Raw genomic sequence first — 26,766 nt, 5'->3', positions numbered from 1 at the left:
AATGGCAACCCTGTACCCCCTTAGCCACCATACTGTTGTGAGGTTTGAAACTAAAAGCTCTAATTGAGGGCTGCTCCCAGCCCAGAAGACACTGCACAAAGGGAGATGGGTTGGGGCAGTGCAGAAGTTTCTCTAATAGGCGTTGTAAAGGGTGCTGACAAAAGCCCCCTCCACCACTCCTTGGGGGCCAGGTGTCATTATCAAATATGCCGGACAACCGGACAACAGGATTATCTTGCTCATGTTGATGCTAACATCTTGTCAAACACCATGGTTGCCTGCAGAGGTGTGCCCCGCCATTGACATCATGCGAATAAGCTCTGTAAGAGCAATGGAACCAGTTTTTGGTGGGAGAATCACAAGAACAACAATAGACACTCATTAAACATTAGAGAACATCAGACTAAATGCTATTGCATTTTCATTAAGGATGTGGTTAAGAGGGCCCCCCAGGTTTTAATGCCACAGCATTAAAGAGCTCGTGTTGCAGTAAATCCGGCTTCATCGGCGTCGTTGGCCGTGAGCAAAAAATCAGCTCCCCACAGAAGCAACCTAGGAGGCAGGCGGCACGCCCATTTCCCAAGCATTTCACCCTCCCCAAAAAAATTGAGCACCAGGCCAGGGGAAGCTTGCACCCACAGTATCACCGGTGGGTACCCGGCAGCACTGGGGATCGAACCCCACACCTCCCACATGCGAGGTGGATGGTCAAGATCACAGAGTTACACTATTTTTCTTCTGGTTAATGCGTTCCCAGATAACACAATTTCCCAGCTTCTACGTTGAGGATTTCGATAAATCCTGGTCGTACAATACGTTCACTGACCAACCACACACATGCCTACACACGAGTAGGCCGAAATTGGGTGGGCGTGGAAGCAACACTAAAAGGTGAAATGCAGTAGCAGTCACCTGCCATGGTGGCTTCTTTGCACTGCATAAAAAAAACTGTACTAACATACTGTACCAATCTACCCGTGTCAATCTAAGCAGAGGAGCTCTTGTAAAAATGCCAACATACAAGAGGACCGTTCCAGCGGGAACATAACATGGAAAGGAGAAACACAGCAGCTTCTTTGCACTGCCTAGGGGCAAGGGGGCAAAGCATCTGAGAACTACAATGAGGCATTTACATTCTAGCAGGCCAGGTCTGGAGAACGTAGCGCGAAGAGCAAGACCGCTGCGACAGTCACCCACTGCAGAGGCCTCCCAGCAGTCAACCAGTTCACGTCGTCGGAATATCCATTAACGAGAAGATCCCGGCTACTTCCGCCATTGCCATCGACAGACAAGATGTGTCTCGAAGTTTCTTCCGCGCTAAGGAATGCAAATGCAGACTAAATTCTGAGAGCACTAGAAAGGCACTGCTCAGACCTCGTGCCAAGAAATGCTAATTGACATTTTTATGAAGCGAAATGGTCAATAAATATCCTTGTACCTAATTCACCGGTCACATTTTTCAACATCAGGAAGTATGGATCATAAATTCTTTGGACAACACACATTTTCCGCATTTTAAAAAAAATGTATCAACAAGGCTCTACTGTGTTTCTTATAAGCGCAAAAATAACTATGGTGCTCCAACCAGGAATTCTTTTTCCACACTGTAGCAGGGCCTTTTGTAACTGTGACAACATGGTAAATGAGTTCTCAAAAACTGATTATGTTTCATCTTGTGACATTATTGACCCAAATGACGCCTTTATACTCCATTTCATACATAGCTGTCAACGCAGCCAAGGCTGCGGCGCCTGTTCGCGCTCCTCGTCCGTATCGTAATGTATTGCGTCGAAAGTGAAAAGAGTAATGAACTCAAAATTAAAGCAAATGTTGGTTGATATTGCAGTATAATGATAATGGTGTTTTATTTTGCAAAAAGATTGCCTTTTCTTTTATGTTCTTCAAAACAGAGTGCCTTAGTTTTCTGGTTTTTTTTCGTCTCCTCCTGTATCAGGTTTTCGCAGCTAGGACGGCCGGCGATGTCGTCTGCTTTCGTCTTTCGGTTTCCGAGTATGCGAAAATGGCACCGCTATCTCCTACTCGCTTGTTTTCTTCGCCCACTGCGGCTTCAAAAACATCTCCTGCTCGCCTGTTCTCCAAGCTGAAGTCTCCGAAAATTTCGAAAGACTCCAAGCAGGTTATTGTCAACGTTTACTCTGCGTAAGGAAGCGCTTCCCGGAGAAGAATGTGCGTGAAGTTCTCGAAACTGTGGGCGAGATGACCGGGGTGAGCCCTCGGACAGTTGCGAGGTTCAAGAAGGGAGGTCTCACTACTGGAATAAGATCACCGCAAAAACGACCTAGCAAGATGACCATATCTAGCTCTCGCAGTGTTAAATATGACAGCTTTGGAGTCAACGCCATCCGACTCAAGTTACATCGCATGTATGCCGTACACTACACTGCCTTTTCCCTTCGAGACAAGTAAACAGCGCTGTGTTTTTCAAAGTAGGTATTAGAGTTTGACAGTTTCGAGTTTCTACCTAATGAATCTTTTAAGAAAAATAAAAAAAATAATAAAAAAAACCAGCCGAGCCGGGAGTCGAACCTAGGCCCTTTGTAAAATGAACACACAGGCGCGCGCTTCGTACCACTCAGCCACGACGCGAGGCGGACGGATACATTTTGCTTGTTTTTTTGCAGCGGACTACTTCCGTACCTTTGGCAGCGTTGACAGCTATGTATGAAACGGAGTATAGCATCAGGGCTTAGCCGTCCATTCTTCAGCAACATTCACTGTTCAAGCATGTGAAAACAGAAGACTAAATAACACCCATGCTTTATTATCAACAACTAATTTGATATTTGAAGCTAACTACAGCAAGACCCCAATTATGTAGCTTGCAGAGGACTAGTGGAAACTGTGGCACAATTTATGCTTTGCGTATCTGAAAACCTCACACAATGGGCACACTGGATTAATGAGTCAGCCTGCTAACCTAGTAGTCAAAGCATGTAATTTCTCCCCTTCATCAAATGCAGTTAAACCTGGATGTAACGAACTGCTGTATAGTGAATTCCTCAATACTATGCAGTTCCTCCATTCCCCAACGCTGCCCCAATTGAAGCGCGTATATTTCAGACCTCCATGTAATGAAGGTGTTGTGGCGGTTGACCTTGATATAACGACCTCGCTACGCGACTATATATGTTAGCTTGTGCCGAGTTACAAAATTTTGTAGAAAAGTTTCACGATGATAAAGTCTACGATCGCAACACGTGACCCCAGTTGACACAACACGGCACTCTCCGGAGCCATTGGCACATCTCTGCTGCTTTCGCTTGTGGAACGTCACACCATGTCGTACAACAGTTCATGTTCAAAAGCAGCGAAAAATAATAGGCATAGCCAAAGGAAACGGTATGAGCAGTGAGCTCCCATCGCCACCACGTGGTTTCTCACGCGATTCCAGCGCTGATAACTCTTGTGTGTCGGGAGCGGGGACAGTGGAGAGTGTCCCTGGCACAGGCAAAGAGTGTTTCGAGACCGAGAGAGGGAACTTGCAGGAAGAAGCATGTGCCTCCGCGGCCGGTCTAGGGCGGCGGCACGACCATGCGCTCTCTTCTCTATACTCAGTTTCATACATCAGGTGCAACGCTGACAAAGCTAGCGCTCTTGCTTGCGCTGCCTGCATCTGCGACGAAAAAGTAGAGCGTTCCTTGGGCTCAGCGGAACATAGTAATGCTTTGCCTGCAGGCTTACTACGTGGCACATTTGTCATGAGCTTGATTAAATGCACTCTTATTGCTGACGACCCGCTTGTCTCGTGCCATAGACCACTGGGCCACAGAACAAGCACGGAGTAACACGCCTCCCTTTATTTTCCTGTGCGGACTACTTCCATACCTTTCACAGCGTTACACCTGATGTATGAAACAGAGCGGTGCTCCCGCCTTCCCCACTCTCCCCACCCCCCCTCGTAGGGGCGTTGTGTGCGCCTCGGCAGAGGTGGTGGCAGCTGGTGCCGCAGTAGTGCTATCAGTGCGATCACTAAATATTTCTCCAGGTTTATGACTTTGAGTAACGGAGTTTTCTATAAACATTTTTAAGGCAACTTCACGTACATTAACATCTTATTTTGGTTTCCCTTCTGTGGGGTCCTTCCGAGTCTCCCCTCGAAAACTGCATATAGGGTCATTCCATGCCAAACGTCCCAGACGTTGCGCTCGACCATCTCCAGTTTGTTCAAGAAAATTCACGGAAACTTATCCCAATGTGTGTATTGAAAGCCTGGCATATTTTTGCCGTAAAAAATTTGCTCGCGTGGTGAGCGCAATTTGAACATTTGGAAAAGGCAAGAAAATAGGCACTGCTCAAGAATTAATAAAAAATTGAATATTTCAGAAAACACTCCACAATTTTTTCAGCGACATCTACACAGATTCTGGCTTTCGATATAGTCCTGAGTATGCAGCTTTATTTATCATAAACATTTTTTAAAAAATGAAAGAAAAGTGAAAATGTTTCATTTTTGTCGCTTTTTTTTTAAATATGAACTTTCTCCGGGAAATTCAAAAATAGCTTTTTTTGCTTCTCTAGATGTCTAGTATCTATAACAAATGTTACAGGTGACGAAATTGGGAACATAGAAGTAAAAAAAAATACTAAAGTTGCAAAAAAGTGCGTTTTGAGCCAAAAGCACTCGCCAATTTCACCTTGAGGTGGTCCTAGTAAAAATAAAAACAATGGCGGACTGCGTAGCACACTTTTTTGCCTTGCATTTCTGAAATTTTCATTGAGGTAATTTTTGTTTTAAGCAAGAAAAGAATTTTTGAAGTTAAGCTATTGCGCCGCATGCTGCGTCGTGTCTTGACGCCTCTTCACCGCAGAACACGACGCCTGGCATGACACGATACTTATGGCCAGATAACCACTTCCATTCCCGTCGCTTGCTGTCGTGAATTTTTAGGGCTAGAGCTAAAGAGGATATCGCGTGACAGTCGGCGGGGGTGTGGTTAATCTGTAAACGAGATCGTTTTCGCTTCTTTTGAAGTTCGAACAGACTGGCTTTGGTGCGGGGAAATCAGGATAAAAAAAAACAAGGGTATTCAGCGTGCTATCTCGCATGGACCACGAAGAGGGAACAACCAGCCGGCGTTGCAGGCTGATTGTCTAGACCACGACACGGTGGCCGTTTCTGTATTTCAGGATGAAGTAATCAAGATACTGAAGCAAGACTTTCCACAAATTTCAAATATTCATTACTTCTCTGACGGAGCATCATCGCAGTACAAGAACAAGAAAAATTTCGCCAACCTCTGTCAACACGAAAACGACTTCGGCATTTGAGCTGAGTGGTATTTTTTTGCAACTTCCCACGGAAAGAGTGCTTGTGATTGAGTTGGGGGCACTGTGAAACATTTGGCAGCAAGGGCGAGCCTTCAAATCCCCTACAACAACCAAATCATGACACCCTATGAGCTGTTTACCTGGGCCAAAAATAACATCAAAGGTATTGTGATCCTTTGGGTGCCAAAAGAAATGGTTGAAGAAAAACGAATTCAGCTCGCTCCAAGATTCCGCTCAGCGGTCCCTGTCTAGGGAACACGGAGTTTTCATTATTTCAAGCCAACATCACCTTTCAGGCTACGAACTGGCCTTACGTCCTGCTCATGCACAGAAGAATTTGTAGTTATAAAGCCCATTTCTGCGCAGGAATAAGGCAGAACTCGCACCGATTAAAGCAAATAAAACGAAGACATCACATCAAAAACAATCGGGCTTGAGCCTCTGACGGCCGCAAGGGTTAGGTACCACGTGGTGCTACTGCGTCGCGGATTGCTTCAGCAACAGATCGTCCTTATCATATCCAGATCGGCGTCGTAGAAGCTCTTACGCTGGTGCTCATGTCTGTCATGGCGACAACAAAAATGACTGACTGTGACAGGACCCCACCGCACAACTAGCTCACTGGAGTATGTTCGCCCCGGAAGCGTTAAGAAAATCTTTTCCCTCGCATACCTGTAAAGCTTGCCTACAGTGAAAACCTCACTTAAGAACAAAACTCTGTGTTTCGTCTCGTCACAGTGTCGTGTTCTGCGGTGAAGAGGTGTCAAGACACGACGCAGCTTGCGGCGCAATAGCTTAACTTCAAAAATTCTTTTCTCACTTAAAACAAAAATTACCACGATCAAAATTTCAGAAATGCAAGACAATAAACAGTGCTACGCAACCCACTATTGTTTGTATTTTTACTAGGACCACCTGAGTGTGAAATTGGCGAGTATTTTTGGCTCAAAACGCACTTTTTTGCAACTTTAGTATTCTTTTTTTACTTCTATGTTCCCAATTTCGTCACCTGTAATATTTGTTATAGATACTAGACATCTAGAGAAGCAAAAAAGCTATTTCCGAATTTCCCGGAGAAAGTTCGTATTTAAAAAAAAAACGATACAAATGAAACATTTTCACTTTTTCTTTCAATTTTTTAAAAATGTTTATGATAAATAAAGCTGCATACTCAGGATTATATCGAAAGCCAGAATCTGTGTAGATGTCGCTGAAAAAATTGTGGAGTGTTTTCTGAAATATTCAATTTTTTATAAATTCTTGAGCAGTGCCTACTTTCTCGCCTTTTCCAAATGTTCAAATTGCGCTCACCACGCGAGTAAATTGTTTACGGCAAAAATATGCCAGGCTTTCAATACACACATTGGGATAAGTTTCCGTGAATTTTCTTGAACAAATGGGAGATGGTCGAGCGCAACGTCTGGGACGTTTGGCGTGGAATGACCCTATAACGAACACCTGGATGTAACGAAAAAAACCCGAAATTTCTTTACACACACATGTTGAAATATTTTCTGGAATGTGGATTTTTGGTAAGCAATCTGATTATCCTGCATCTATTACACAAGTTCTCACTGCTGTGACCCTAATGTGCTTTTACTCTCCTGTTTGGTAGCTCGTCCTGTACAGGAAGGCGCTCTTTACACCATTTACCATCCTGCACATATTTCCAGCAACTTGTTCAGTGAAAGCCATTGAGTTAGTGCTTTTGTGTACCTTTGTCCTCCTGACGACAGGTCCCATGGAATGCCAGACAGAGGCACCAGTGGATGTACACTCAAACCACGTTATGGCCTGCCTTACGCAGCTGCCTATCTGCCTTACACAGCAGAGACATGCAATGAACATTTTGTTTGCCTACTTAGCTAACATTCGTACATCCGAAAAACTCTAAAACTCTTTGTATCTCACAGTATGCACTCTTCATGCGGTTAACTCTGCCAGCCCATTTATAGGACACTGCACCTCACCATTTATTATTTTCTAGCATTACTCATTGATGCACCTCAACTGAAATTCAATGGCTGCATTTTTTTTTACTTCTTCTACTTCATAATTTTCTGCACCTCTCTTCTTCAGTCTTTCTCTCCCAAATTTCCTTCACCATGCAGAGTAGCATATCAGTGATTTTTACATGCCAGCTAAAATCTCTGCTTTTCATTAAAGGGTTTGTCTCTCTCTCTCTCTCTCTCTCGTTATAGCAAACAGGTAAAAAGATTGTAAAATAGTTTGATATAGATGAAATCCATCACATGAAATTACACCAGAAACTAACACAGGAGAAGCACAAGGCAGTCAGTGAAAGCAGCACAACTGGGAGAAGAGACCCCTCTGAAAGCTTTAGCACCATTTCTAAGCCGCTTTCAGCGATTGCGGAAGCCGCAAAAAAACCAGAGCAACAAACACCAGCTAGGTTGTCTCGCCCGCATACAGAGGTGTCATGCGAAAAATAAGCCTCCAGAATGAAAGCAATCCTCGTTTTCAGTCGACGTGAGCACAGATTGGCTACTGGAAGGCTACAACCAACCATGTTGCTGGCTCTGGAGCACTATCAGAAGGTCTATTCAAATAGGCTAGCACCAAGTCATGAAGCACAACACTTTCACATTAGTCTTACGAGTCGACGTGAGCACAGATTGGCTACTGGAAGGCTACAACCAACCATGTTGCTGGCTCTGGAGCACTATCAGAAGGTCTATTCAAATAGGCTAGCACCAGGTCATGAAGCACAACACTTTCACATTAGTCTTACGAGTCGACGTGAGCACAGATTGGCTACTGGAAGGCTACAACCAACCATGTTGCTGGCTCTGGAGCACTATCAGAAGGTCTATTCAAATAGGCCAGCACCAGGTCATGAAGCACAACACTTTCACATTAGTCTTACGAGTCGACGTGAGCACAGATTGGCTACTGGAAGGCTACAACCAACCATGTTGCTGGCTCTGGAGCACTATCAGAAGGTCTATTCAAATAGGCCAGCACCATGTCATGAAGCACAACACTTTCACATTAGTCCTGCCAGCGCAGCGTGCCTCCATTGCACGTACGTATTCGCTTCGCAAAAGCTCCCACCTAGGGTAGCACGAGGTCTTAGTTGGCTTGGGCTCTCCAAAGTGGAAGTGCAGCTGGAATGCAGCAAGATGGTGGTGCCCATGTGTATGTCAGAGAAAATACGACTGCAGTCTGGACGAAATGGCCGCAGTTCTTGAAAGGAGGAGATGGACAGCTGTTCCATGGTGGCATGACTGTATACAGTTGAACCTCGATATAACGAAGTCCTACTTGCAGCCGAAAATTTCGTTACATCGCGAATTTCGTTACGTCGAGGTTCCCATGTTTCAGCTGTCAAAATAAAGTATAACTGGTTCAGGAACACTGCTTGTTGATGGGAACTTGTAAATCACTTATTGAGGAAATACACAAGAAAATCGAGTAATAGTATCGCTAACAAGGGCACCGGATGTTTTTTTCTACATCAGGAGCATAATGAGTGATAGCAAACACCGCGACGGCATCATTTTTCTCCGTGTGCGCATAGCAAAAGAACGAGCGCAGCGCCTAGTACTGAAAGCCGCCACAAGATGTCGCTACTGGTATCATCATCATCAGCATTGAACATTTGCAGCCGGGGACGCATCAGAGAAAAATAAAGAAAAATGTTCGCATCGCTCACGCCGGCGCGGTGGGATTGTGCTCGGTGGGATTGTGCTCGCGGCGCCGACGTAGCGCGAGCGCGCGTGCGCGCGCGGCACGGCGACGTCACGTCCGCGAAACAGCGGCGCCCGATCGCCAGCGTGTTCGGCGGCTACCGGCGCGCTCTGACGGCGCCCGGCGCGGAATGCAGCCGGCTGCATTTCGCGCGGGCCGCGCCGAGAGCGCGCCGAAGCCATGCAGCTGGCTGCATTTCGCGCGCCTCCCACGCCACGCCTCCCCTCTACCCCCTTCGCCACTCGCCTCCTCTGCCAGGGCACGTTTTTTTTTTTTTTCGCCGCTCACCCGTTTTAAAGGTACGACCACACTAGCTCCACGAGTTTGTCAACACTGAAGACTTTTTTTTTTGTTGTCTACGAGGACATCCCACGCAAAAAAAAAAAACAAAAACGAACGGACGCTGCAAGAAAATTCCGGTTTGCGCTTTCACGTTCAGAGTCTACAGCTCGCCAGTGGCGTCATGGCGCGGCGCGTCTTGAAACTTCCATGCCGCGGGCTTTGTATGCGCACGACAGATGGCGCGGCGGTACGTTCTCGCACACTGCCGGCAAAATTGGCGCGTAAAAAGGCAAATACAAACTGCGTTTCGTCTCGGCTAAACTTTTAGCTCTCATTCGATTGTCAAGGTAGCTCCTGGCACATGCATGCGATGCGCACGGACTTCGTTACATCGAAAGTGCGGAGCAAAATTACTTCGTTAAATCGCGAAAAAAAATACATGGTTTTCAATGGGGAAGTGATTGGGAAATGAAAAAAAATGCGTTACATCGCGAATTTCGTTACATTGAGGTTCGTTACATCGAGGTTCGACTGTACCTGAGAGGTCAAGTTAAGCCTCACGAGGAGCCTTTCAGTGCACATTTCTTTCATAGTGTGTGTGACACATGCAACAACCATTTTCAGGAAAGTGACAACTTCCTGGGGCTAGTTAATGGTAACATTGCATTGCGATGTGCTGCTTGAAAATTCATCACAAGGTTTGGGAGGCCGTTGATGCAGACGGCATCATGGCAACACCAAGGCTAGCAGATGACAGGCCTGCACTCGATCATCTGTCTTGGAAGCAGCCAGTACCAAGCTGCACATGAACAGCCTGAACTGGCACTGCATGCTCACGGCACTGCCACAGATCTTTACAGAATTGGTGCAGTGAGTGTAGCTCAAATTGAACAGACCTAATGTGCATGAGAGGCACCAACAGGTGCCAACCACCTGGCTACAAACGTTCACGTTGCTAAGCTTCTGCGGCACTGTTGGCAAGTGCAAGACAGTGCGAATGCTTGCTGCACCACCACCACTCATTAGTGTCGTGAGGCAAAGCCTGCCGCCAGCCATCCAACTTGGCACATCTTGGCGCACGGCAGTTAAATATGTAGCCAACTGATTTTTCAGATTCCAATAATTCAGACTAGCACAGTAGTTCAGGCTTTACTGAGAAACCGTCACACACTTCATAGGAACATGTACTTACAACCGATATTTCGGATGCTGCGGAGTCCAAAATTTCAATTTTCGGCACTAAAATAGACGCCAGCAATACCACGGAGGTTGTTTTTTTTATAGAAAGTTTGTTTTTTTTTACACAATACAGACGCAAGCGGGCACTGCTGTTACAAACAACCGACCCGTCACTGCCCGAGTCTCTGCAACCATCGCTGGCCCAGGAGACGGACTGTTCTCACTTCACCAGCCCGTGTAGAGTGGTGCAGGGCGTACACTGCAGCACATTTGCGGCATGATCCGCATTACACAGTCTGGCATTGGTGATATGTGGTTGTGGGGACATGATAAAAGCAGAGTCCTCCAATAGCGCTTTATGGTCACGAAATCTATCCATAATTCTATGGAAGAGCTTGGTGCACTGCCCAAAGTGGCCTCCCAGTGGCTCTGGTGTCAATCGAGGAGCATGTTTTGGTGAGCAGCGGAGTGGCCGGCTACCTAACTGCGTAGAAAGCGAAGTTTTGCAGTGTGCTGCGTTCTTCTTCCGGCACTTTTATCAGGTGCAGTGTGGAAGTATTTCAATGCGCGCGCTTTTGTGAACCATTGAGTGCTGTCTGCGAACGGTGCCTCCACCTTGCTGTTGGCTGGCTGCCGCTCCGGCTGCAGGAGCAATGACAACAAAGTGTTTTCCATCTGCCGCCGAATTGAGAGAGACGTGGAGGTGTGCCGTCCCCCGAAAAAGAGCTGGTGGCTTCTCTTTTGATTCGGCAAACGTGCACGTTTGTGAGAAACATTTCAATTCCATGGACACTACTCGGCCCGAGGAGTTCATAGTGAATGGGGATGTTGTGTCGCTGCGACGTAAGCTACCCAAGGTGAAGCCTGATGCTGTCCTAGCTTATTCAAAGGGTTCCCACAACATTTACACAAGCCAACCCAATCCACGTTCTCAGCCATCAACAAAGCAACGCCATATCGCATCAGATGCCTTGCACAGAAGACGCTTCGGATAACTCGCTCCCGAACTACCCGGCCATCAATGACGCTAATGAAGCAGCTAATGACAGTTATCATCAGCACCAACAGATAGCCCGCTAGTGTCAATGCATCATAGCTTGAAAGCAATAGCTGGAACACCACCTTTCTTTTTTTTTTTTTTTTTCAGATGCTGTAGAAAGTACACAAATCCTGTTTGGATTTAGCCGGCCAAAATGTAAAGCCATTGAGCAATCCTGAGCTATGCACAAGACTTGAATCACAGTGTCGCAATTGTGCGTGCCAAAATGCCCAGCCCGTGGAGGCAAAAAGTTGAACCACTAAGAGCTGTTATGCTGACACTTCTTTTTTTTGCTCTTAACAGTAAATATATACAAGACGTACACTTGTTCATTTTGTGCATGTACACTGGCAAAGATGACAACAGGTTAGTTGTGAAAATATTGTACATTAGTAAGTTAAAAGAGACGGCGGTACGGTCCTGTAATGCGTACCTGAGCACATCGCAGTTCAAAAAGGCGTTATTCAAATGGGATCGGGGCAGTTAGTGGTGCCTTGCTGTAGCATTGTCACTTCACAAATAGCAGCACCCTGTGGCAAAATGACAAAGTTTTGTCCGCCCAGAATAAACAGTTTATAAGCTCAAAAGATGAACAAGCGAAAGTGCCCTCTGCTGCACAAGTATCGCAAGCAAAACCAAATGCACTGTGCTTCTGAAAGTTGAACGTCGTGGTGCCGCACATAGCAATGGAAAGCGAGAAGTTTTTATGAGTTCGTAGGCTAAAGTCACAGAGGCTTAGCCATGCATTAAAATCGCACTACAGATAGTGATAGGCGCACTGCAGTATATGCAACACACTGTTAAACCTGCAGTCGCATCCACTGCACAAGTGAGCGACACAAGTGCAGTACAAATCCAGTGAATGCTGTCTGCTGACACGGCCTTTGTCTTATCATGCACTGATCTGTGGTCACATTTATATTGTAGGTTAATGAGCAAACCGCACATTTTAACAATGTTTCAATGTCCCATCAATTAAGCATGAAAAGTCTCCACGCAGCAGTGCTGTTTCTCCATATAAGTGCCAAGCAACCTAGGATTACAGAACTGCAGCAGATACAGGACTTTCACCTTAATTTTGCACAGATTATCAAAAAAGACGAAATAATAACCCCGGCGCTGAAGCAAGTTTGTCTTGCGCAACCACACCATAAGCGGTCGATGTTGCAGCGTGCTACCTCTCTGCCAGTGAGAGCTCTAACACTGCGCTTTAGCTCTTGGGCAAGCTGCAGATGATGCTGATGGAGTCTCAGCGGAAGAAACGCAGGCAAATGCACATCACCGATTACTTTCAATTTTGACAACCCTTCACTGTAAATAAACAAGTTTTGGATCATAAATCGCGTCATATATTCCAGCACTAAAGCTCGCTGCTCATGCAAACTCATTCCAGTACTTGTTTTTGGCACATAACTAGGTGATCAATTTATTTCATTTGCCAATCGGACCGCATGAATTTAATTCTCAGAATCGGCTGCCACACGTGTAGTGTACTGCTTAGCTCGTGATAACGAGTCTAAATGTGACCGCTTCAGATTCTGCCCGTGCAGTGGGGTGCAATGACCGCCCATTCTAGCGCCCATTTGATAATTTGCACTTTGCTTAATTCGAATAATTTTTCTGATCCCCTTCGAGTTTGAATAAATGAACTTTTACTGTACTTATAATTCGATATACAAAACACGGCAACAGATAAGCTTATACATGACCTAGAAGTGTGAATACGGTGCACCCATGCCAGCAGTGTGTTTCCTGCAGGAACATGGCGCCCGCCGGCATGCTGGCGGCACACCACTCGCTAGGTGTCGCTAGGACTAGATTGCTTTGCATACAACCCACAGTGGACAGTGCTCTGGAAGAAGCCACCGCTGATCATAAGAGGCCTAATTCTATTACTGTTACACTATAAATGCAATAATACCTCAATTAAAATTAGGATACAGTTGATTTCTGCATCGCTTTCAGCAGTGAAGCAGGCCATGCGAGAGCCGCTGCAAGCCTTCGGTCAGCTAGGCTGGCTTCACGGCATGACAAACAGTGCACGAAATGCGGGCTTCCCTGCATGGCAGCAGTGTCGCGTTGAAAAGAGCACGCCAGAGTGAAGGCCACTCTAAAACACACCCCTCGTTCACCTCGTCACGCAGTTTTATACAGTGCTAGCGCTGCCATCAGGTGCCAGAGGACACACCGCCGACCTGGCTCTGTGTTCAAAAAGTGATCACAGATGCGCCATTAGGAGAAGCGCTACTTGCTTGGGCACAGCACGTAGTTCGTTATCTCGAATGTCCCGCTGAACGGGAGTGGCAGTCCCAGGCGGTCCCAGAGATTGGTTCTAGGGGGGGGGGGGGGGGCAGAAGGACTTCCGCATACCAAAGTAGAAAAAAACAAACGGATTTTTTATTTAATATTTATTTGCACAACAATTTTTCTGCGCTTTGTTGTTGAAAAATAAATGGCAAACGATATAGATGTTATATCATAACTCAAGCTTTGAATGTTAACATTTACGTGAGCAATATTCATTTCGATACCAGAGGAAAACAGGTCGTCAGCTGAGACATCCCGCCACAGCATATCCAGCAAGGTCAAAGCACCTGCCCAGACATTTCAGGAGCGGGGTTAGCGGCCTTCATTACTCAGTTCGGTTAAGGGGCTTTGTTCCGCCCTCGGACCCTCCGACAAGGTGGCTGGTGGGCGCTCCTTGTCAAGACAACAGAAGGGATATGATCCCCTCGCTGGCGTCACTGTCTCCCATTGGGGGATAAAGACATGAATGGGTGGCTCCTTGCCGCCCTGACAAGGTTGCTGGGCACCGCAGCCGCAGGTGAATGGCACCGCCGCCACCGCTGTTGCCACGCCAGCGCCAAGGGAAGACAACGGTGGGGGCACGGCAGGACCACAATCTCTCGACAATCACTACCAATTGTACTCGTATAACTACCAACCTTATAGAACATAGAATGTTGTGAAATAAGGCTGCCACTAACACGGTGAACGTACAAAGTAGGGGACTAATTGACGCATCACAGACGAAAAAGCTTTCCAGTTCTAGGTCCAAAATCACATATCGCCCTATGAGAGCCCGAAAACAGACAATCAGGAAGATGTGCAAAAGGCTTTTGGGGGGGGGGGGGGGGGGGGGGGGGGGGAGGGGGGGGGGGCACTGATGGGAGTTCGATAAATGCGAACGATGCTACACTTTTGCATCGAATTTTCTGACGGTTCGATATATCAGGGTTCAATATACCCAGGAATGACTGCAGTGGCATAGTACTGATTGTTACATAGTAGCAATCAACACTATGAAAGAAGCAGCAAGCATATGGCAGTGACTGACCACAAGCACTGAACCTATGACCCACCCTGTGACCCGCCTATAAATTCGTGCGGGCCAGTAGCAGTGGACGTTGCCCCAGCAGGCTACAGCTGCCCATCTGCAGCCACTGGGCGCCACTCACCTCCCAGCAATTTGAATGTGCTTGTGAGACGGGTGCCGTGCCATGGATGCCAGCACCACGTCCAGGGCCAGGCGCGGGTGTGCGCAGGCCTCGTAACGAAACACATGAAAGAGGTCGTTGAGCACCTTCTGCAGCAAGACACGTCTCGTCTGGTACGCCTGGGCCGACACCAACACCTGCTCCTCGGTCGCATCCCCAGATACCTGCAGGGGGGCAAGGCCACAGAGTTTCACAAAGCTCCAACAAGCAGGCATTCGCAACTTTCACAGGCTACAGGGGACGCCACAGAAAATCCAATATGGCTGCCCAAGAGATGATCCACCAGCCACGCTAGCCTGGTGTTGCACTGTGCTGCCTGAAGCTGCATAGAGTGTTCATTCGAGTGTGTTATGGCACGAAGATATGCACAATATCATGTGTCACCATACAAGTCCTCTGTGTGCAGGCATCGCAGGTGCATATAGACACACAGTAGAACCCTGCTATAGTAAACTCTGATATAGTAAAAACTCGGATATAGTAGACTTGGTCCCATTTCACCTCCCCGAGACGACTGTACATTTTTCTTTTCGATTATAATAGGTTTTTTTTTTTTCAAATAAAACGACTTTAGTAAAGACAGTCGGCCCTGGCGACATACCTCCCGCGGAATGATGACAACGCGGCAAGTGCGAGGCTGATATTCGGAGGTAAATGCATACCATAGAAGATAAAACGGCGCTCTTTCAGATAGCTTCACCACTACGCTCACGAGCTGTGAGGAGAAGCCAACTTCTGAAAGTCATTGGGACCGTGAGGCAAAGTGCGCGGCACGCACGGAAAAAAAAAAGTAAAGCGGGCTATGAACACGGAAAGGAGGCGCTGGTCGCTGAAAAAGGAAAAGCAGTAAAAATATAGTGAAGAAAGAAAAGCGCTAATATTCGCAGCACCAAAGCGTGAAGCACAGGGAAGCGGCGGCAAGAAACGACGCGTGGCAGCTCTGCATGAGTGGTACCGCCACGCCCCGACTGTGTCACATGTATAACTACTGCCTCTTAAACGACTATGAGGCTGCGGAAAATGACACTATGTTCATGCTAAACTTTTGTTTTAACATGAAATCAAGCTCATGCTATATTCGTAGCCGCAATGTATTTGTGCAGATGCAGTACTTCCTCAAGACGTAAACAAAATCAAAAACGCGATAACATGAAATGTGATAACTCAAAATAATTCTAAATTATCATATCAAATAATATTTATGCTTCATTTAAAAAGTTCACATAAATTATCTCACAAAATTATCACATAAAGGGACAATAAGAGCAGGGTGGAAGGTATTTGTGAGTGCTTCTTTCATATACCAACACTGTGTTTAGTAAGTAGCCAATTAATTACCAGAGAGGATCCTCAGAGCCATGAAATCACGAACAACTGATATAGTAAAGATTTTTGCTGGTCCAAGTCCCTTTACTGTAGAGGGGTTCTATCTATTTGCAGACAAAAAAAGTGGTAGGGTTTGACATAGTTAAACTGAGTAGACGTGCATAAAGCATGTTTTTTGCCTGGTTGACTCATTGCTAGGTCGTCAGCACTCATGGTGACGATATTAAACTCTGATAAAGCTCTAATCGAGGTTAAGCCGATATAATCTGTTCGCACCGCAGATAGAAGTTGATGAAGATGATGATGTGCAATGAAAAGCATGGGAGTGTGTTGCAGCTGAACACGAGGTGTGATCGGCTGCAGCAATAGCATAGTACTCTCGTACAGTGGCCAGCAAAGCTGATCTACACGTGCGGCCGCGAGTTCAAAACCCAGTCGTGGCAATATTTTGTTTCTGCAAGGACTGCTGCTTTGCTAGGTTTGGCCAAGGTCACCCTCAAGGTCACCCTCCCATTGACTACAGCTGGCGTGACGCTGCTCCGAACTTACCAGAACTTCCTCCCATTGGCTGCAGCTTGCACGATGCTCCTTGATACTAACCCAAGTTACTTCACACAAGATTCTAGGTTGGGGCCGTGCTAACTAGTGCTTTCACACTAAAATATACATTTTGGCAGCCAGTGCAGCGGGTGCGTTTACTATGTGAATACGTTCGTAGCGAGATTTCCGCAGTACCACAAAAATTGCGCCACAGTGCTGATTTCGGAACAGCGAAAGACCAAAGCCAGCACAAACACTATTCATGAGCTTTTCAGTCCTACCTGTCGGTGTTGTCCGATTTCACGTCAACGAAGTTTTTGCTTCATGAAATTTTTTGCGAGCCCTATGAATTTCGCTGTGGCGGGATTCAAATGTATACAGCAAGTGGAAATGTGCACAGAAGTGCAAAGAAACTGGGCTCGGTCAGTCACCCTCAATACCCTTTTGTCAAGTAAAGCATGTGGTTCATGGCGATATTAGCGCTTGGACACACTAGCTCCTTCTACTGGTCATTAGCTGCAGCAGGTGTTGCTCATAGTGCCTGCCATTAAAAGGTACCAGTTCGTAGCAACAAGCAGTAGACAATGGCACAGTTTGGTGCAACTGGAATGCCACGAGAGCACATGAAGGCGTACGTGCTCTGCTCTTGGACCCAAGAACAGAGGTCGCGTGACAGCATGCAGAGCTCACCCTGAGAGCAGGGATGTTGGAGCGATAGCAGGCGTCATAAGGAGAGTTGAGCAGGCCCAGAAAGTCCAGGGGACGTTCCATGCGGCATTGCAGACCCGGGATCCCCGACATTCCCCTTGAGCTGTAAGGGGGTCGTCAAAGACAGCTTCAGCGATCGCAGCCATTTGTATGTCCTAAATTCAAAGATGAACAGGCTTTAAAACATGGGCGTCATACCCCCAAGCTAACCGTGAGGAGAGACTCGCATAATTACGTCTTCCACGGTGTGGTTTTTATGCACTGTACATGCTCACCATTTGCCTGTCAAACTACTGTATTTACTCGCATAATTTGTGCACATTTTGCCTTTAAATTAAGGCTTCAAAAAGGGAGTGTGCAAATGACACAAATTTTCTGAGCATGTCCTAAAAACTCTACAAAGGTCATAACATGCAATATATAGGTGGTATGCACTGGCGCACAGCTGCGCCGCGGCGCTGTGGTGTGCCACAGCCAGCCACCATGATTGAGGTGCACGTAATCCACAAGCATGTTTTCTTTGTGTGTCACATTCAGACTGCTGTTTGGAATCCGCATGCATCAGAGGTTCGACCGGTAGTCGCTGGGCAGGATAGCTGCACGTAAGTGTGTCGTGAACGAACCGCACTTTGATCAGGCAGCTGTGCTCGTTTGCGCTGCTTGAGCCTGTCTAGGAAACAGGTGCAGCGACGAAAGTTGGTCGTGGGTTTGGTTACCCTCGATTCTGGGATCGAAGCTCGGATAGCGGTCAAGGACAGCAGTGCTTCCATGAAACCGGAGAGCCGTGTGTAGTTCAGGCACATTCGCGGGGAAGAGATCGGTGACCCGGCGCCCGGTATTGTCGAATCGGAATCTGCACACAGTGATTTTTTTTTTTTTGCAAGCGAGCGTACAAAGACCTGTCCTCCAAGTTTGTGCACGCACGCACCACAGTCCACTGTTCAGATAATTTCACCGCACGCAGAACACACGCATACCCACATACATTATAGATGCGAGCCACGTCTGTTTGTTCCTAGAGCCAAACCAGTGCCGGTCTCCCGTGCTGGTCACGCATCCCCATTGAACAGGAGTTTGTCGTCCGTTCTCAGCACTTATAGAAATTTCTTTCGACTGATCGTCGCTGAGGGCGAGAACGATGGGGAGAAGGCAACTCTTAGTGCATTCAATGTTGCGCGCTCTCCATCGGCACTGACTCATACCTTGTACAACATTCTGGAAAGTTCGATGGCTGGTGTGACCTCATTTCAAGGCGCCGGCGAGCCTCAGTGGGGGGTAGCAACACGTGCAAGGGTACACTTTTTTCTTCTGTTTTTTTAGTAATGCAGAGGGCAGTATGCGGCCGCACACTAGCGAATTTTTTTCCACGCTGTGCTGGCTTCCTAAAATTGCGCGAATTTTGTGACACCCGTGCAAGTCTGAATGATTGGGAGGCTTGTAGCGTCCACAGCTGGTTAGGCCGCCCGCGCTCATGCACGCACGCAACCCCCCCCAACACACACACACAAGCAGCCGTTCGGCCGCGTTCGGAGCGACGAAACCGCACGCAAACAGGGGCCGTTTCTTGACTTCGTTTTGGTTCTGACACACTTCTTGTCCCCAAGAGGGAAAGCCCGTTATACTTAGTGGCACGGGCAGGGACACTTTGTTTTCCATTCTTTTACAGTCCCACAATAATTTTTGTCCCCAAGAGGGAGCATTTGCACCTATGGTCACAGCCCTAGCCGCTCTGCACACTGTGCAGCCTACCGAGCCCAACAGTGGAGACGACTTTCATGTCTGCTGTGTTTAGCTGTTTCCTTCTTAGATTGCTGCTTTCATGAAGCCTTCGACGACATTGAGTCTATCCTTGTGATCATGCCAAACTTTTAAAATGGCTACAAAAATGAACAAAAAGTTAACGAGTTTCTTCTGCCCTGTGCCACGGACTGTTTCTGTGATAGCGATAGCGAGTGATGGTGATGTTAGTGTGCCTAAATGCCAGAGCGTTGAGCAAGGGGAGTTCTTCAAGAAAGAAAGCAAATGGCTCTGCTTCATGGGTGGAAAGTTGAAATGCCTGTCGTGCTCAAGGGTCAAAAGTTTGGGCAGCCTCGGCTCGGTCAAATTCCCACCGAATGGGCAGAAGGAGAAGTCAAGGCATCTGAGAACAGCAAAGCAAAACAATAGAAATCTCTGCGGAAGAAAATCTACCACCACAGGGACTTGGACATGCACCTGAAAGCACTTGAGATCGAAAGAACAGCCAGTAAAAGAAAGCTGGAAGGAGCCTTCTCGGAGCAGCTGAACAAGCACCATGAGGTCACTAACAAGATACTCCAAATCGATTACAAACAAGCGAGAAACTGCCATCCTTTCGGTGATTTCAGCGATGAAATTTACGTGCAAATTACTAATGGCGTAGACCTAGGCCCGGTTTTGCAAACGAATGTATCTTGTGCAAACATCTTCGACCACACTGGAAACGAAATGAGAAAGAACCTTTGCAAAGCGCTCATAGAAGAAGAGAGTGGAAAGCTCTCCGTCCTGATTACTTTTTTTTCTCGACCTTGAGGAAGTAACAGATAGAACGGCTGCTGGGATAAAGGATGCTCTGCTGACGTGCCTCCAATCTCATGGCTTAAGTGTAGACGTGTTGAAGAACAATCTCATAGTGCTTGCTTGCGACGGGGCGTTGGCGATGCTTGGGAAGCGTTCGGGTGTGGCAAAGCTGCTAGAGGATACGTTCCCTAACCTCATCACATGGCACTGTTCGGCGCACCAACTGGAGTTCGCTGTTGGAGACACAGTTCGCGACATCAAAGGGATAAATCACTTCAATATCTTCATGGACAAGCTCTAATGCTTGTACAGCAGTTCTCCAAAAAAACTGCAGGCAGCTGGAGAACTGCGCCAAGGAAATGAACTCATCCCCCTCTTTCGTAGGGAGGGTTCTGGATACCAGGTGGGTGGCCTCAAGTTTCAGGTCTATGAATGCTGTGATGATGCCATTCTTTGCATTGTACCACCTCTTCTTGATATGTTCTGAAGAGCCCACACGAAATGCTAAAGAGGGAGCACAGTAGGCTGTCTGCGATAGAGTTTGTCCAGGACTTGGTGCTGCTTTATGATAGCTTGGCCGAACTCTCCGAGCTTTCTCTAAGCTTTCAGAGGTGAGATTACGTTACCTGAGGCACACAACTCAGTTACAAGGCAAATTGTAGTTTTTGAAGCAAGAAAGCTGTGACCTGGAAAGATGTTTTTACAAGTTAGTGAATTGGCAAGAACAAAGTGTTTCAAAGGCACAGAACTCCACCCTGGTCGAAAATGCGACCGGGCGATCAACACAACACAGTTCTACCAGAGCCTGGCTGGCAACTTATGGTCATGACTTCTGACAACACAGTCTTCCCAAAACGTGTAGCAACAATGTTGACCAGCACATAGAAGCTTACAAGGAACTTATTCAGGACATTCAGATATTGGATGTGTCGACCTGGCCTGTTGAGCTGGACGTTTTTTCCAGAGGGATGAAATAGCTCACTTAGTCCAGAGGTTTTCTATAAACGAGAAGAATGCCCAGCATGGCTTCAGGGAGTATATTGAAAACAGAGAAAAAAAATGTTCCCGAAAAACTTCGAGAGCTCGTGACGGCTGTCAACTGCATCCCAGTTTCAACTGCAGACTGTGAATGAGGGTTCAGTGCCATGAACGGTACCATGACGCCTCTGAGGTCATCGTTGTCAGTAACAAGGCTGTCGACGCTCGTATCCATTAAGGTGAATGGTCCACCGCTCCAACGTTTCGATCCTGATCGGTACATGACATCGTGGCTTTTGTCAGGAAGACATTCAGCACTAGGGACTCAAGCTCCAGCTCGAAAACCAGAGGTCTGGACTGAAGAAGAGAATTTCTGGAAGCTTTTCTAAAAAAACTTAATCTGATCTTTCACGTGATCTGCACTGCAGGGCAAGGGAATTTTGTTTTTGTTTCAGAGTTCAGCTGCACATCCATGAGTCTTGTTTTTCTCTCCTGGATGCTTTGCTTCACGACCACTTGCCACTGTAGTGACTACCATCCCCGTGCCGTACGTCAAGCATCCGCACACTGCTCCTTCACGTCGGATACATTTTGGCTCTCCCCGCCACAGAAGAGGGGAGGGAGCGCATCGAGGCCGCCCCACGCGTGCAACCGAACACAGTAAAGTCAGTCACTGTTTCGGATTCATATACACCACCGTTTTTGGCCTGCGCTAGTGTCCCAACACCGTCTTCAGAGCTTGTTGCTCCCGTGTGTTGGTGTGTGTTGAGCGGTGCTTCGTGTCAACCCAACCGAACGAACGACAAAGACTTCGATACCACCCCCACTCGTCGAAATTTTACTTCCCTGCATCCGAACTCGTCCTAAACCGGGTCACAGGCAAGCTTGTACTCTTTTTATTTCGTTTGTTTCTTCTTTGGGGACTTGAATGATGGTAGAGATATTTGCGATTTTAGAAGCTTTAAAAGTTCTTTTTTAAGACCGCTGCAGTCAACCTTGTTTCACCGAGGATTGTTTCGTGCATTGTTTTGCCTTGAGTAAGCCCCTTGCAGCTAGCCTCTTACCTCCATTTATTAACTCGTTTTATGTGTTTTAGTTCAGAATTGCTACCTGTCGTCGCCCTGCCTATTTTCCTTTTAAACTTGGGGCGTGTAAAATTTCTGAACTTATTAAATGATCGCGCGAGCATCAGCAGTTCTCAGTGCCTTATCATAGCGCGAACTGACGAGGTCGACAAGTTTTACTACGTGCGCACAGAGCACTACAAGCGACCAATCACTCTTAAGAGCAGACGACGTTCGGGCCGGCGTTAACTGCGTACTTATCAACTCTTGCAGGTTTGGACTGCGTTAAGGAGCTGACTGAATAAAATTGCCGACGTTCGAGCGATATTACTGAAGTGCTAGCTTCACTCTGCTAGGTAAAGCCGGGTATCACCGTGTGTGCAACATCACGAGCATGACTGGCAGGTGGCGCCAAGAGAGCAACCCAGAAGGCAGGTTGGCCACCTAGGTCACATGACCTTGCAGCGCTATCACAACCTGCCCATCCGATAGTGAGCAAACTGCCCACCGTGGTAGGTGACCATTAAATTAATGACTGGTCGCTCGGGAACAGCAACCTGGGCCACACAAAGCACACCACTATAAGTGCCTGCCATCCCAGGGCAGTGGTGCATCGCTTAAAGGGCAAGTGCAGCACTTTTTTGAGAATTTCGTGATATTCAAGGATTCAAATCTATATAGGCTGTGGGTAAAGCATGCCATGTGTTTTTGCACTAGCATTAAAAAACAGTGATGTAATTGACGGTTGAATTTTGCGCTCCTCCTCAATGCACCGGAGGAGTGCCAGGAAACTCAGCGTGACGTCACGGAAGGTATGATTTCAAATTACCGCTGTCATCAGCCACACCCTGCCCTGACTCGTTAGACACTGCCAAACAACTCTCGGCAGGGTTTGCCTTTGGTGGCATTGGGTTTTTTACCTTCAAAGCAGGCGTGTACGGATACCTTCCATGACGTCATCATGCACCCCCCACTTGGCGTTGTGCGCTGCGGAGAAGCTTGAAGGGCGTCCGGATTTTAATCGGTGATTACTTCACTATTTCAAGTGCTAGCCCAAAACGACTTCGCATGCTTTACCTGCAAGTTTCACACATTCCACGCTCTTAAGCTCGTTGGTTTCTAAAAGCTATGCAGTTTCCCTTAAACTGCTGCACCACGGCGACAGGAGGGGTATGAGGACTCCCAGGGATCAATGCATGAATAAAATAGAGAATGACCTCCAGCATATGTGGGAATTACACCCCATTATGCTATCGCGTCATACCTTAAGGCGGACCTTAAGTGTCCCCTCTTTTTTAAGAACTTGAGAGACTGTACTTGTCGCCTGCCAAGGAGACAGACCTCGTTGTCCTTTTTGTTACTTTCGTTTGTTCACTTGCACAACAATTAGTTTTTTTCTTATTTTCCACCATTTTGTTGACTTTTTGTTTAGAGCGCAATTAAAACACGCGCTTTTTGTATAAAGTGTAGTGAAAGAACATTTTTGTTTGCAAAAATCTTACTGACATTTATTTACTTTTGCAATGTCTCCATCTGAACAGCCTGGCGAGGCTGTTCAGAAATGCTACCTTCATCCACGTTTTCACAAATACTGTAAAGTAGTGGTTTCTTAGACAGGCATACGGTACAATTACTGACGCTTTGTTTCACTGTAAAATGTTTTACTTCAGACACCATCGAACACACTGGCAGAGCGTGGGGATTGCTTGTTTAAGGTCTGTGCTATAAACTGATGATTTCTCTATGCACTTTGTATAAAACTATGTGATAAACTGGACAGAAAAAACACCCTTAAATTTATTTCTCCCCTTTGTATAAAACTGTACTTAAAACAGGCTGCCAGCCACTTTCTCTCTCTCTCCCTCTATTACCCTCTCCACCTGTGCTCGTATCACTAGAAACCCTTCTCCGATGGAGCCAGACTTTATTAAGCCCTGGTTTTATGATATATACTTAGTTTTTGGATCAAAATTACAATAAATGTCATGGAAGAGTGCGAGCGACTCGGGAGCTGTTCGGCCACTGGAAGACGAAACCTGGTTTAGACACATCAACCAACTTGGGAGGCTCCTCGGAGCAAGCCTGTCGTTCCACACATGTTGAAAAGCTGACTGTGTGGGAGTACAGTGAGTGCTAGCTGGCTTCCAAAGGTACTTGGACTGCGGGAGCGCTGCGTTTTCTAAGAATTCCGCAAAAGACAAATGCCCATTACAATTAGGGGTTGGACTTCTCAGTTCTTATATTTTTTTTAAATTTCGCGGACGACTTTGCAGTTTTTATTTCAGAATGCAAAAATTCGCTCCTTTATTTCAACGATTGAATGCTGACTTTTTTCGATGAATTAATGTACAAATTCTGCGTGGATAAAAGTCCCTTAAAGTCTATCTCGGCGTTTTTGTCATCTTGAACAATTTATTTACCAGTAATTAACATACCAGTGGTAGTACTTGGAGCTGTGCTGGTAGAAGAAATTGCTATCGTCATTAGTTAAATGAGGTAAATGAGTTCAGTTGGTAGAGCAACTGCTCCAATGAAGCAGCGGTCCCAGGTTCGAACCCCGGACCAGGAAAATTTTTCTTTTAACAACAAAGTTTCTGTGGAAGCTGTATAGCTTTCATTTGTAGCCGTGTGGCTGCGTTTAGGTGGATGCCAACGAGTAATCTGCTCCCTTAAATGAGATAGCTGGCAGACAAAAACGGAAATGGAAGTTCGCTTCTAAATCTAGGCTGACATTTTACTGTTGGGTCATCACAATGGGTTGAGCTTGAGGGCAAGGCATCACATGGTCTACGTGTTGATGCCAGTGTTAGAACTGCCCCTCAATCTTTGTCGTAGCCAGAATGTACTTTTTCGTGACACCCATGCTTGGTTTTATGTCAGTGTCCTATGTGCAGATGATAAACCTACTTAACCGACTAGCTGCTCTAAGCAGGTGATGGCAGTAAACAAACGCTGCTCAGTTAGAAGGCGGTGAGGAGATGGTTCTTCCGGGTCTGCAGAGCCGTGTAAGATAGCCGAGCGATACCTCTAATAGCACAGCCGCACTGTTTATCCAACAATATCATCATTGCACCATGCCCCTGGCTTCCCTACTTTGTCAATTTTCAACCACGACTGACCAGGAATACTGACGTTTTTCGGTTAAAACTGAATTACAAAAGCTGAACTCAGCGTACTTTCATCGACTTTTTTCGGTGCAAACCGAAAAGTGGTTGGTTGGTTTATGGAGTTCAACGTCCCAAAGCGACTAAGGCTATGAGAGACGCCGTAGTGGAGGGCTCCGGAAATCGCAACCAACCGGGGTTCTTTAACGTGCACTGACATCGCACAGTACACGGGCCTCTAGAATTTCACCTCCATCAAAACTCGACCGCCGCGGCTGGGATCGAACCCACATCTTTTGGGTCAACAGTCGAGCACCATAACCACTGAGCCACTGCGCAGCCGCAAACCGAAAAGTTGCAAACTGAAAAGTCCAACCCCTAATTGAAACGTCCGTGGGTCTGATTGCTAGATGACAATGAAATAACAATGCGCTTTGCTTTCATTTTCCCGAAATGCACCAGGTTTAATGACTCAAAACATGTGAGCCACCCCCCCCCCCCCCCCCCCGTATCTGTGCTTCCGCCCTGGCTGCAGCCAGCAGGTGGTGTGGGGAGAAGACCCACCTGCTTGGCGGCTCGTCCTCGCCGGGCAGGTTGGTGCCCGAAAGGTCGAGGGAGGTGAGCTCGGGCAGCGACTCGGCCAGGGTCCTGAGCCAGACGTCCGGCTCAGCAAAGAACCCCTGCTTGTCGTTGGTCTGCGACAAATCCAGGTGCCTGCCACAGGGAGACACACACACGACCCCGTCCAGCCACAACTGCACCAACAGGCTCACACACACCACGCAGAGGGGCGCACCAAGTGAATCACAGGAACACTGACTCCAGACAAACTGCCAAGTCCCAAACTAGTCGAGAAGCCCGATACAGTAGAACCCCTCCATAGCAAAGTGACTCGGACCAGCAAAAATCTTTACTATATCATGGTCTTTACTATATCAGTTGTTGGTGACTGCATGGCTCCGAGGATGCTCTCTGGTAATTAATTGGTTTATGGGGCTTAACGTCCCAAATCAACTCAGGCTATGAGGGACACCGTAGTGAAGGGCTCCAGAAATTTCTACCACCTGGGGTTCTTGAACACACACCGACATCGCATTTCGCTTCCATCAAAATGCGACCGCCACGACCGGAATTGAACCCGCGTCCTTCTGGTCATTAGCCGAGCACCATAACCACTGACCCACTGCGACAGCCGGTAATTAATTGGCTACTTACTAAGCACAGTGTTCGTTTATAGAAGAAACACTCACAAATACCTTCCATCCTGTTCTCATTTTCCCTTTATGTGATAATTTTAAATTATTTTGAGTTATCACATTTCGTGTTATCACGTTTTCGATTTTGTTTACGAAGTACCGCATCTGCACGAATTCACTGCGGCTGCGAATGTAACACGATTTTGATTTCATGTGAAAACAAAAGTTCTGCGCGAACACAGTCATTTTCTGCAGCCCCAGCGTCGTTTATGAGGCAATAATTGAACATGCAACACAGTCGAGGTGCGACGGTGC

General features: G+C 46.9%; 1 protein-coding gene across 4 annotated transcripts in view; it reads right to left on the bottom strand.

Annotated features, from left to right (window-relative positions):
* LOC149357316 (protein zer-1 homolog) overlaps window positions 1-26,766 on the bottom strand; it is a 130,252-nt gene that overhangs the window by 73,342 nt on the left and 30,144 nt on the right. For all 4 annotated transcript variants that reach the window (XR_016291805.1, XM_089584531.1, XM_089584534.1 and 1 more), the window contains 3 exons: window positions 25,820-25,969; window positions 17,554-17,674; window positions 14,959-15,161 (listed from right to left, as the gene is read on the bottom strand). Coding sequence is in view for 3 of the 4 variants with exons in the window: in XM_089584531.1 (XP_089440657.1) it covers window positions 14,959-15,161; window positions 17,554-17,674; window positions 25,820-25,969 (474 nt within the window). In the remaining variant the exon portion in view is untranslated. The remainder of the gene's footprint in view (window positions 1-14,958; window positions 15,162-17,553; window positions 17,675-25,819; window positions 25,970-26,766) is intronic.

This window comes from Amblyomma mixtum, chromosome 3 (assembly GCF_055824585.1).
Source record: "Amblyomma mixtum isolate Tamu chromosome 3, ASM5582458v1, whole genome shotgun sequence".
In the NCBI taxonomy this organism is placed as follows: Eukaryota; Metazoa; Arthropoda; class Arachnida; order Ixodida; family Ixodidae; genus Amblyomma; species Amblyomma mixtum.
Note: the sequence above shows the minus strand (reverse complement) of the source record. Positions and strands in the feature narration are given on the sequence as shown.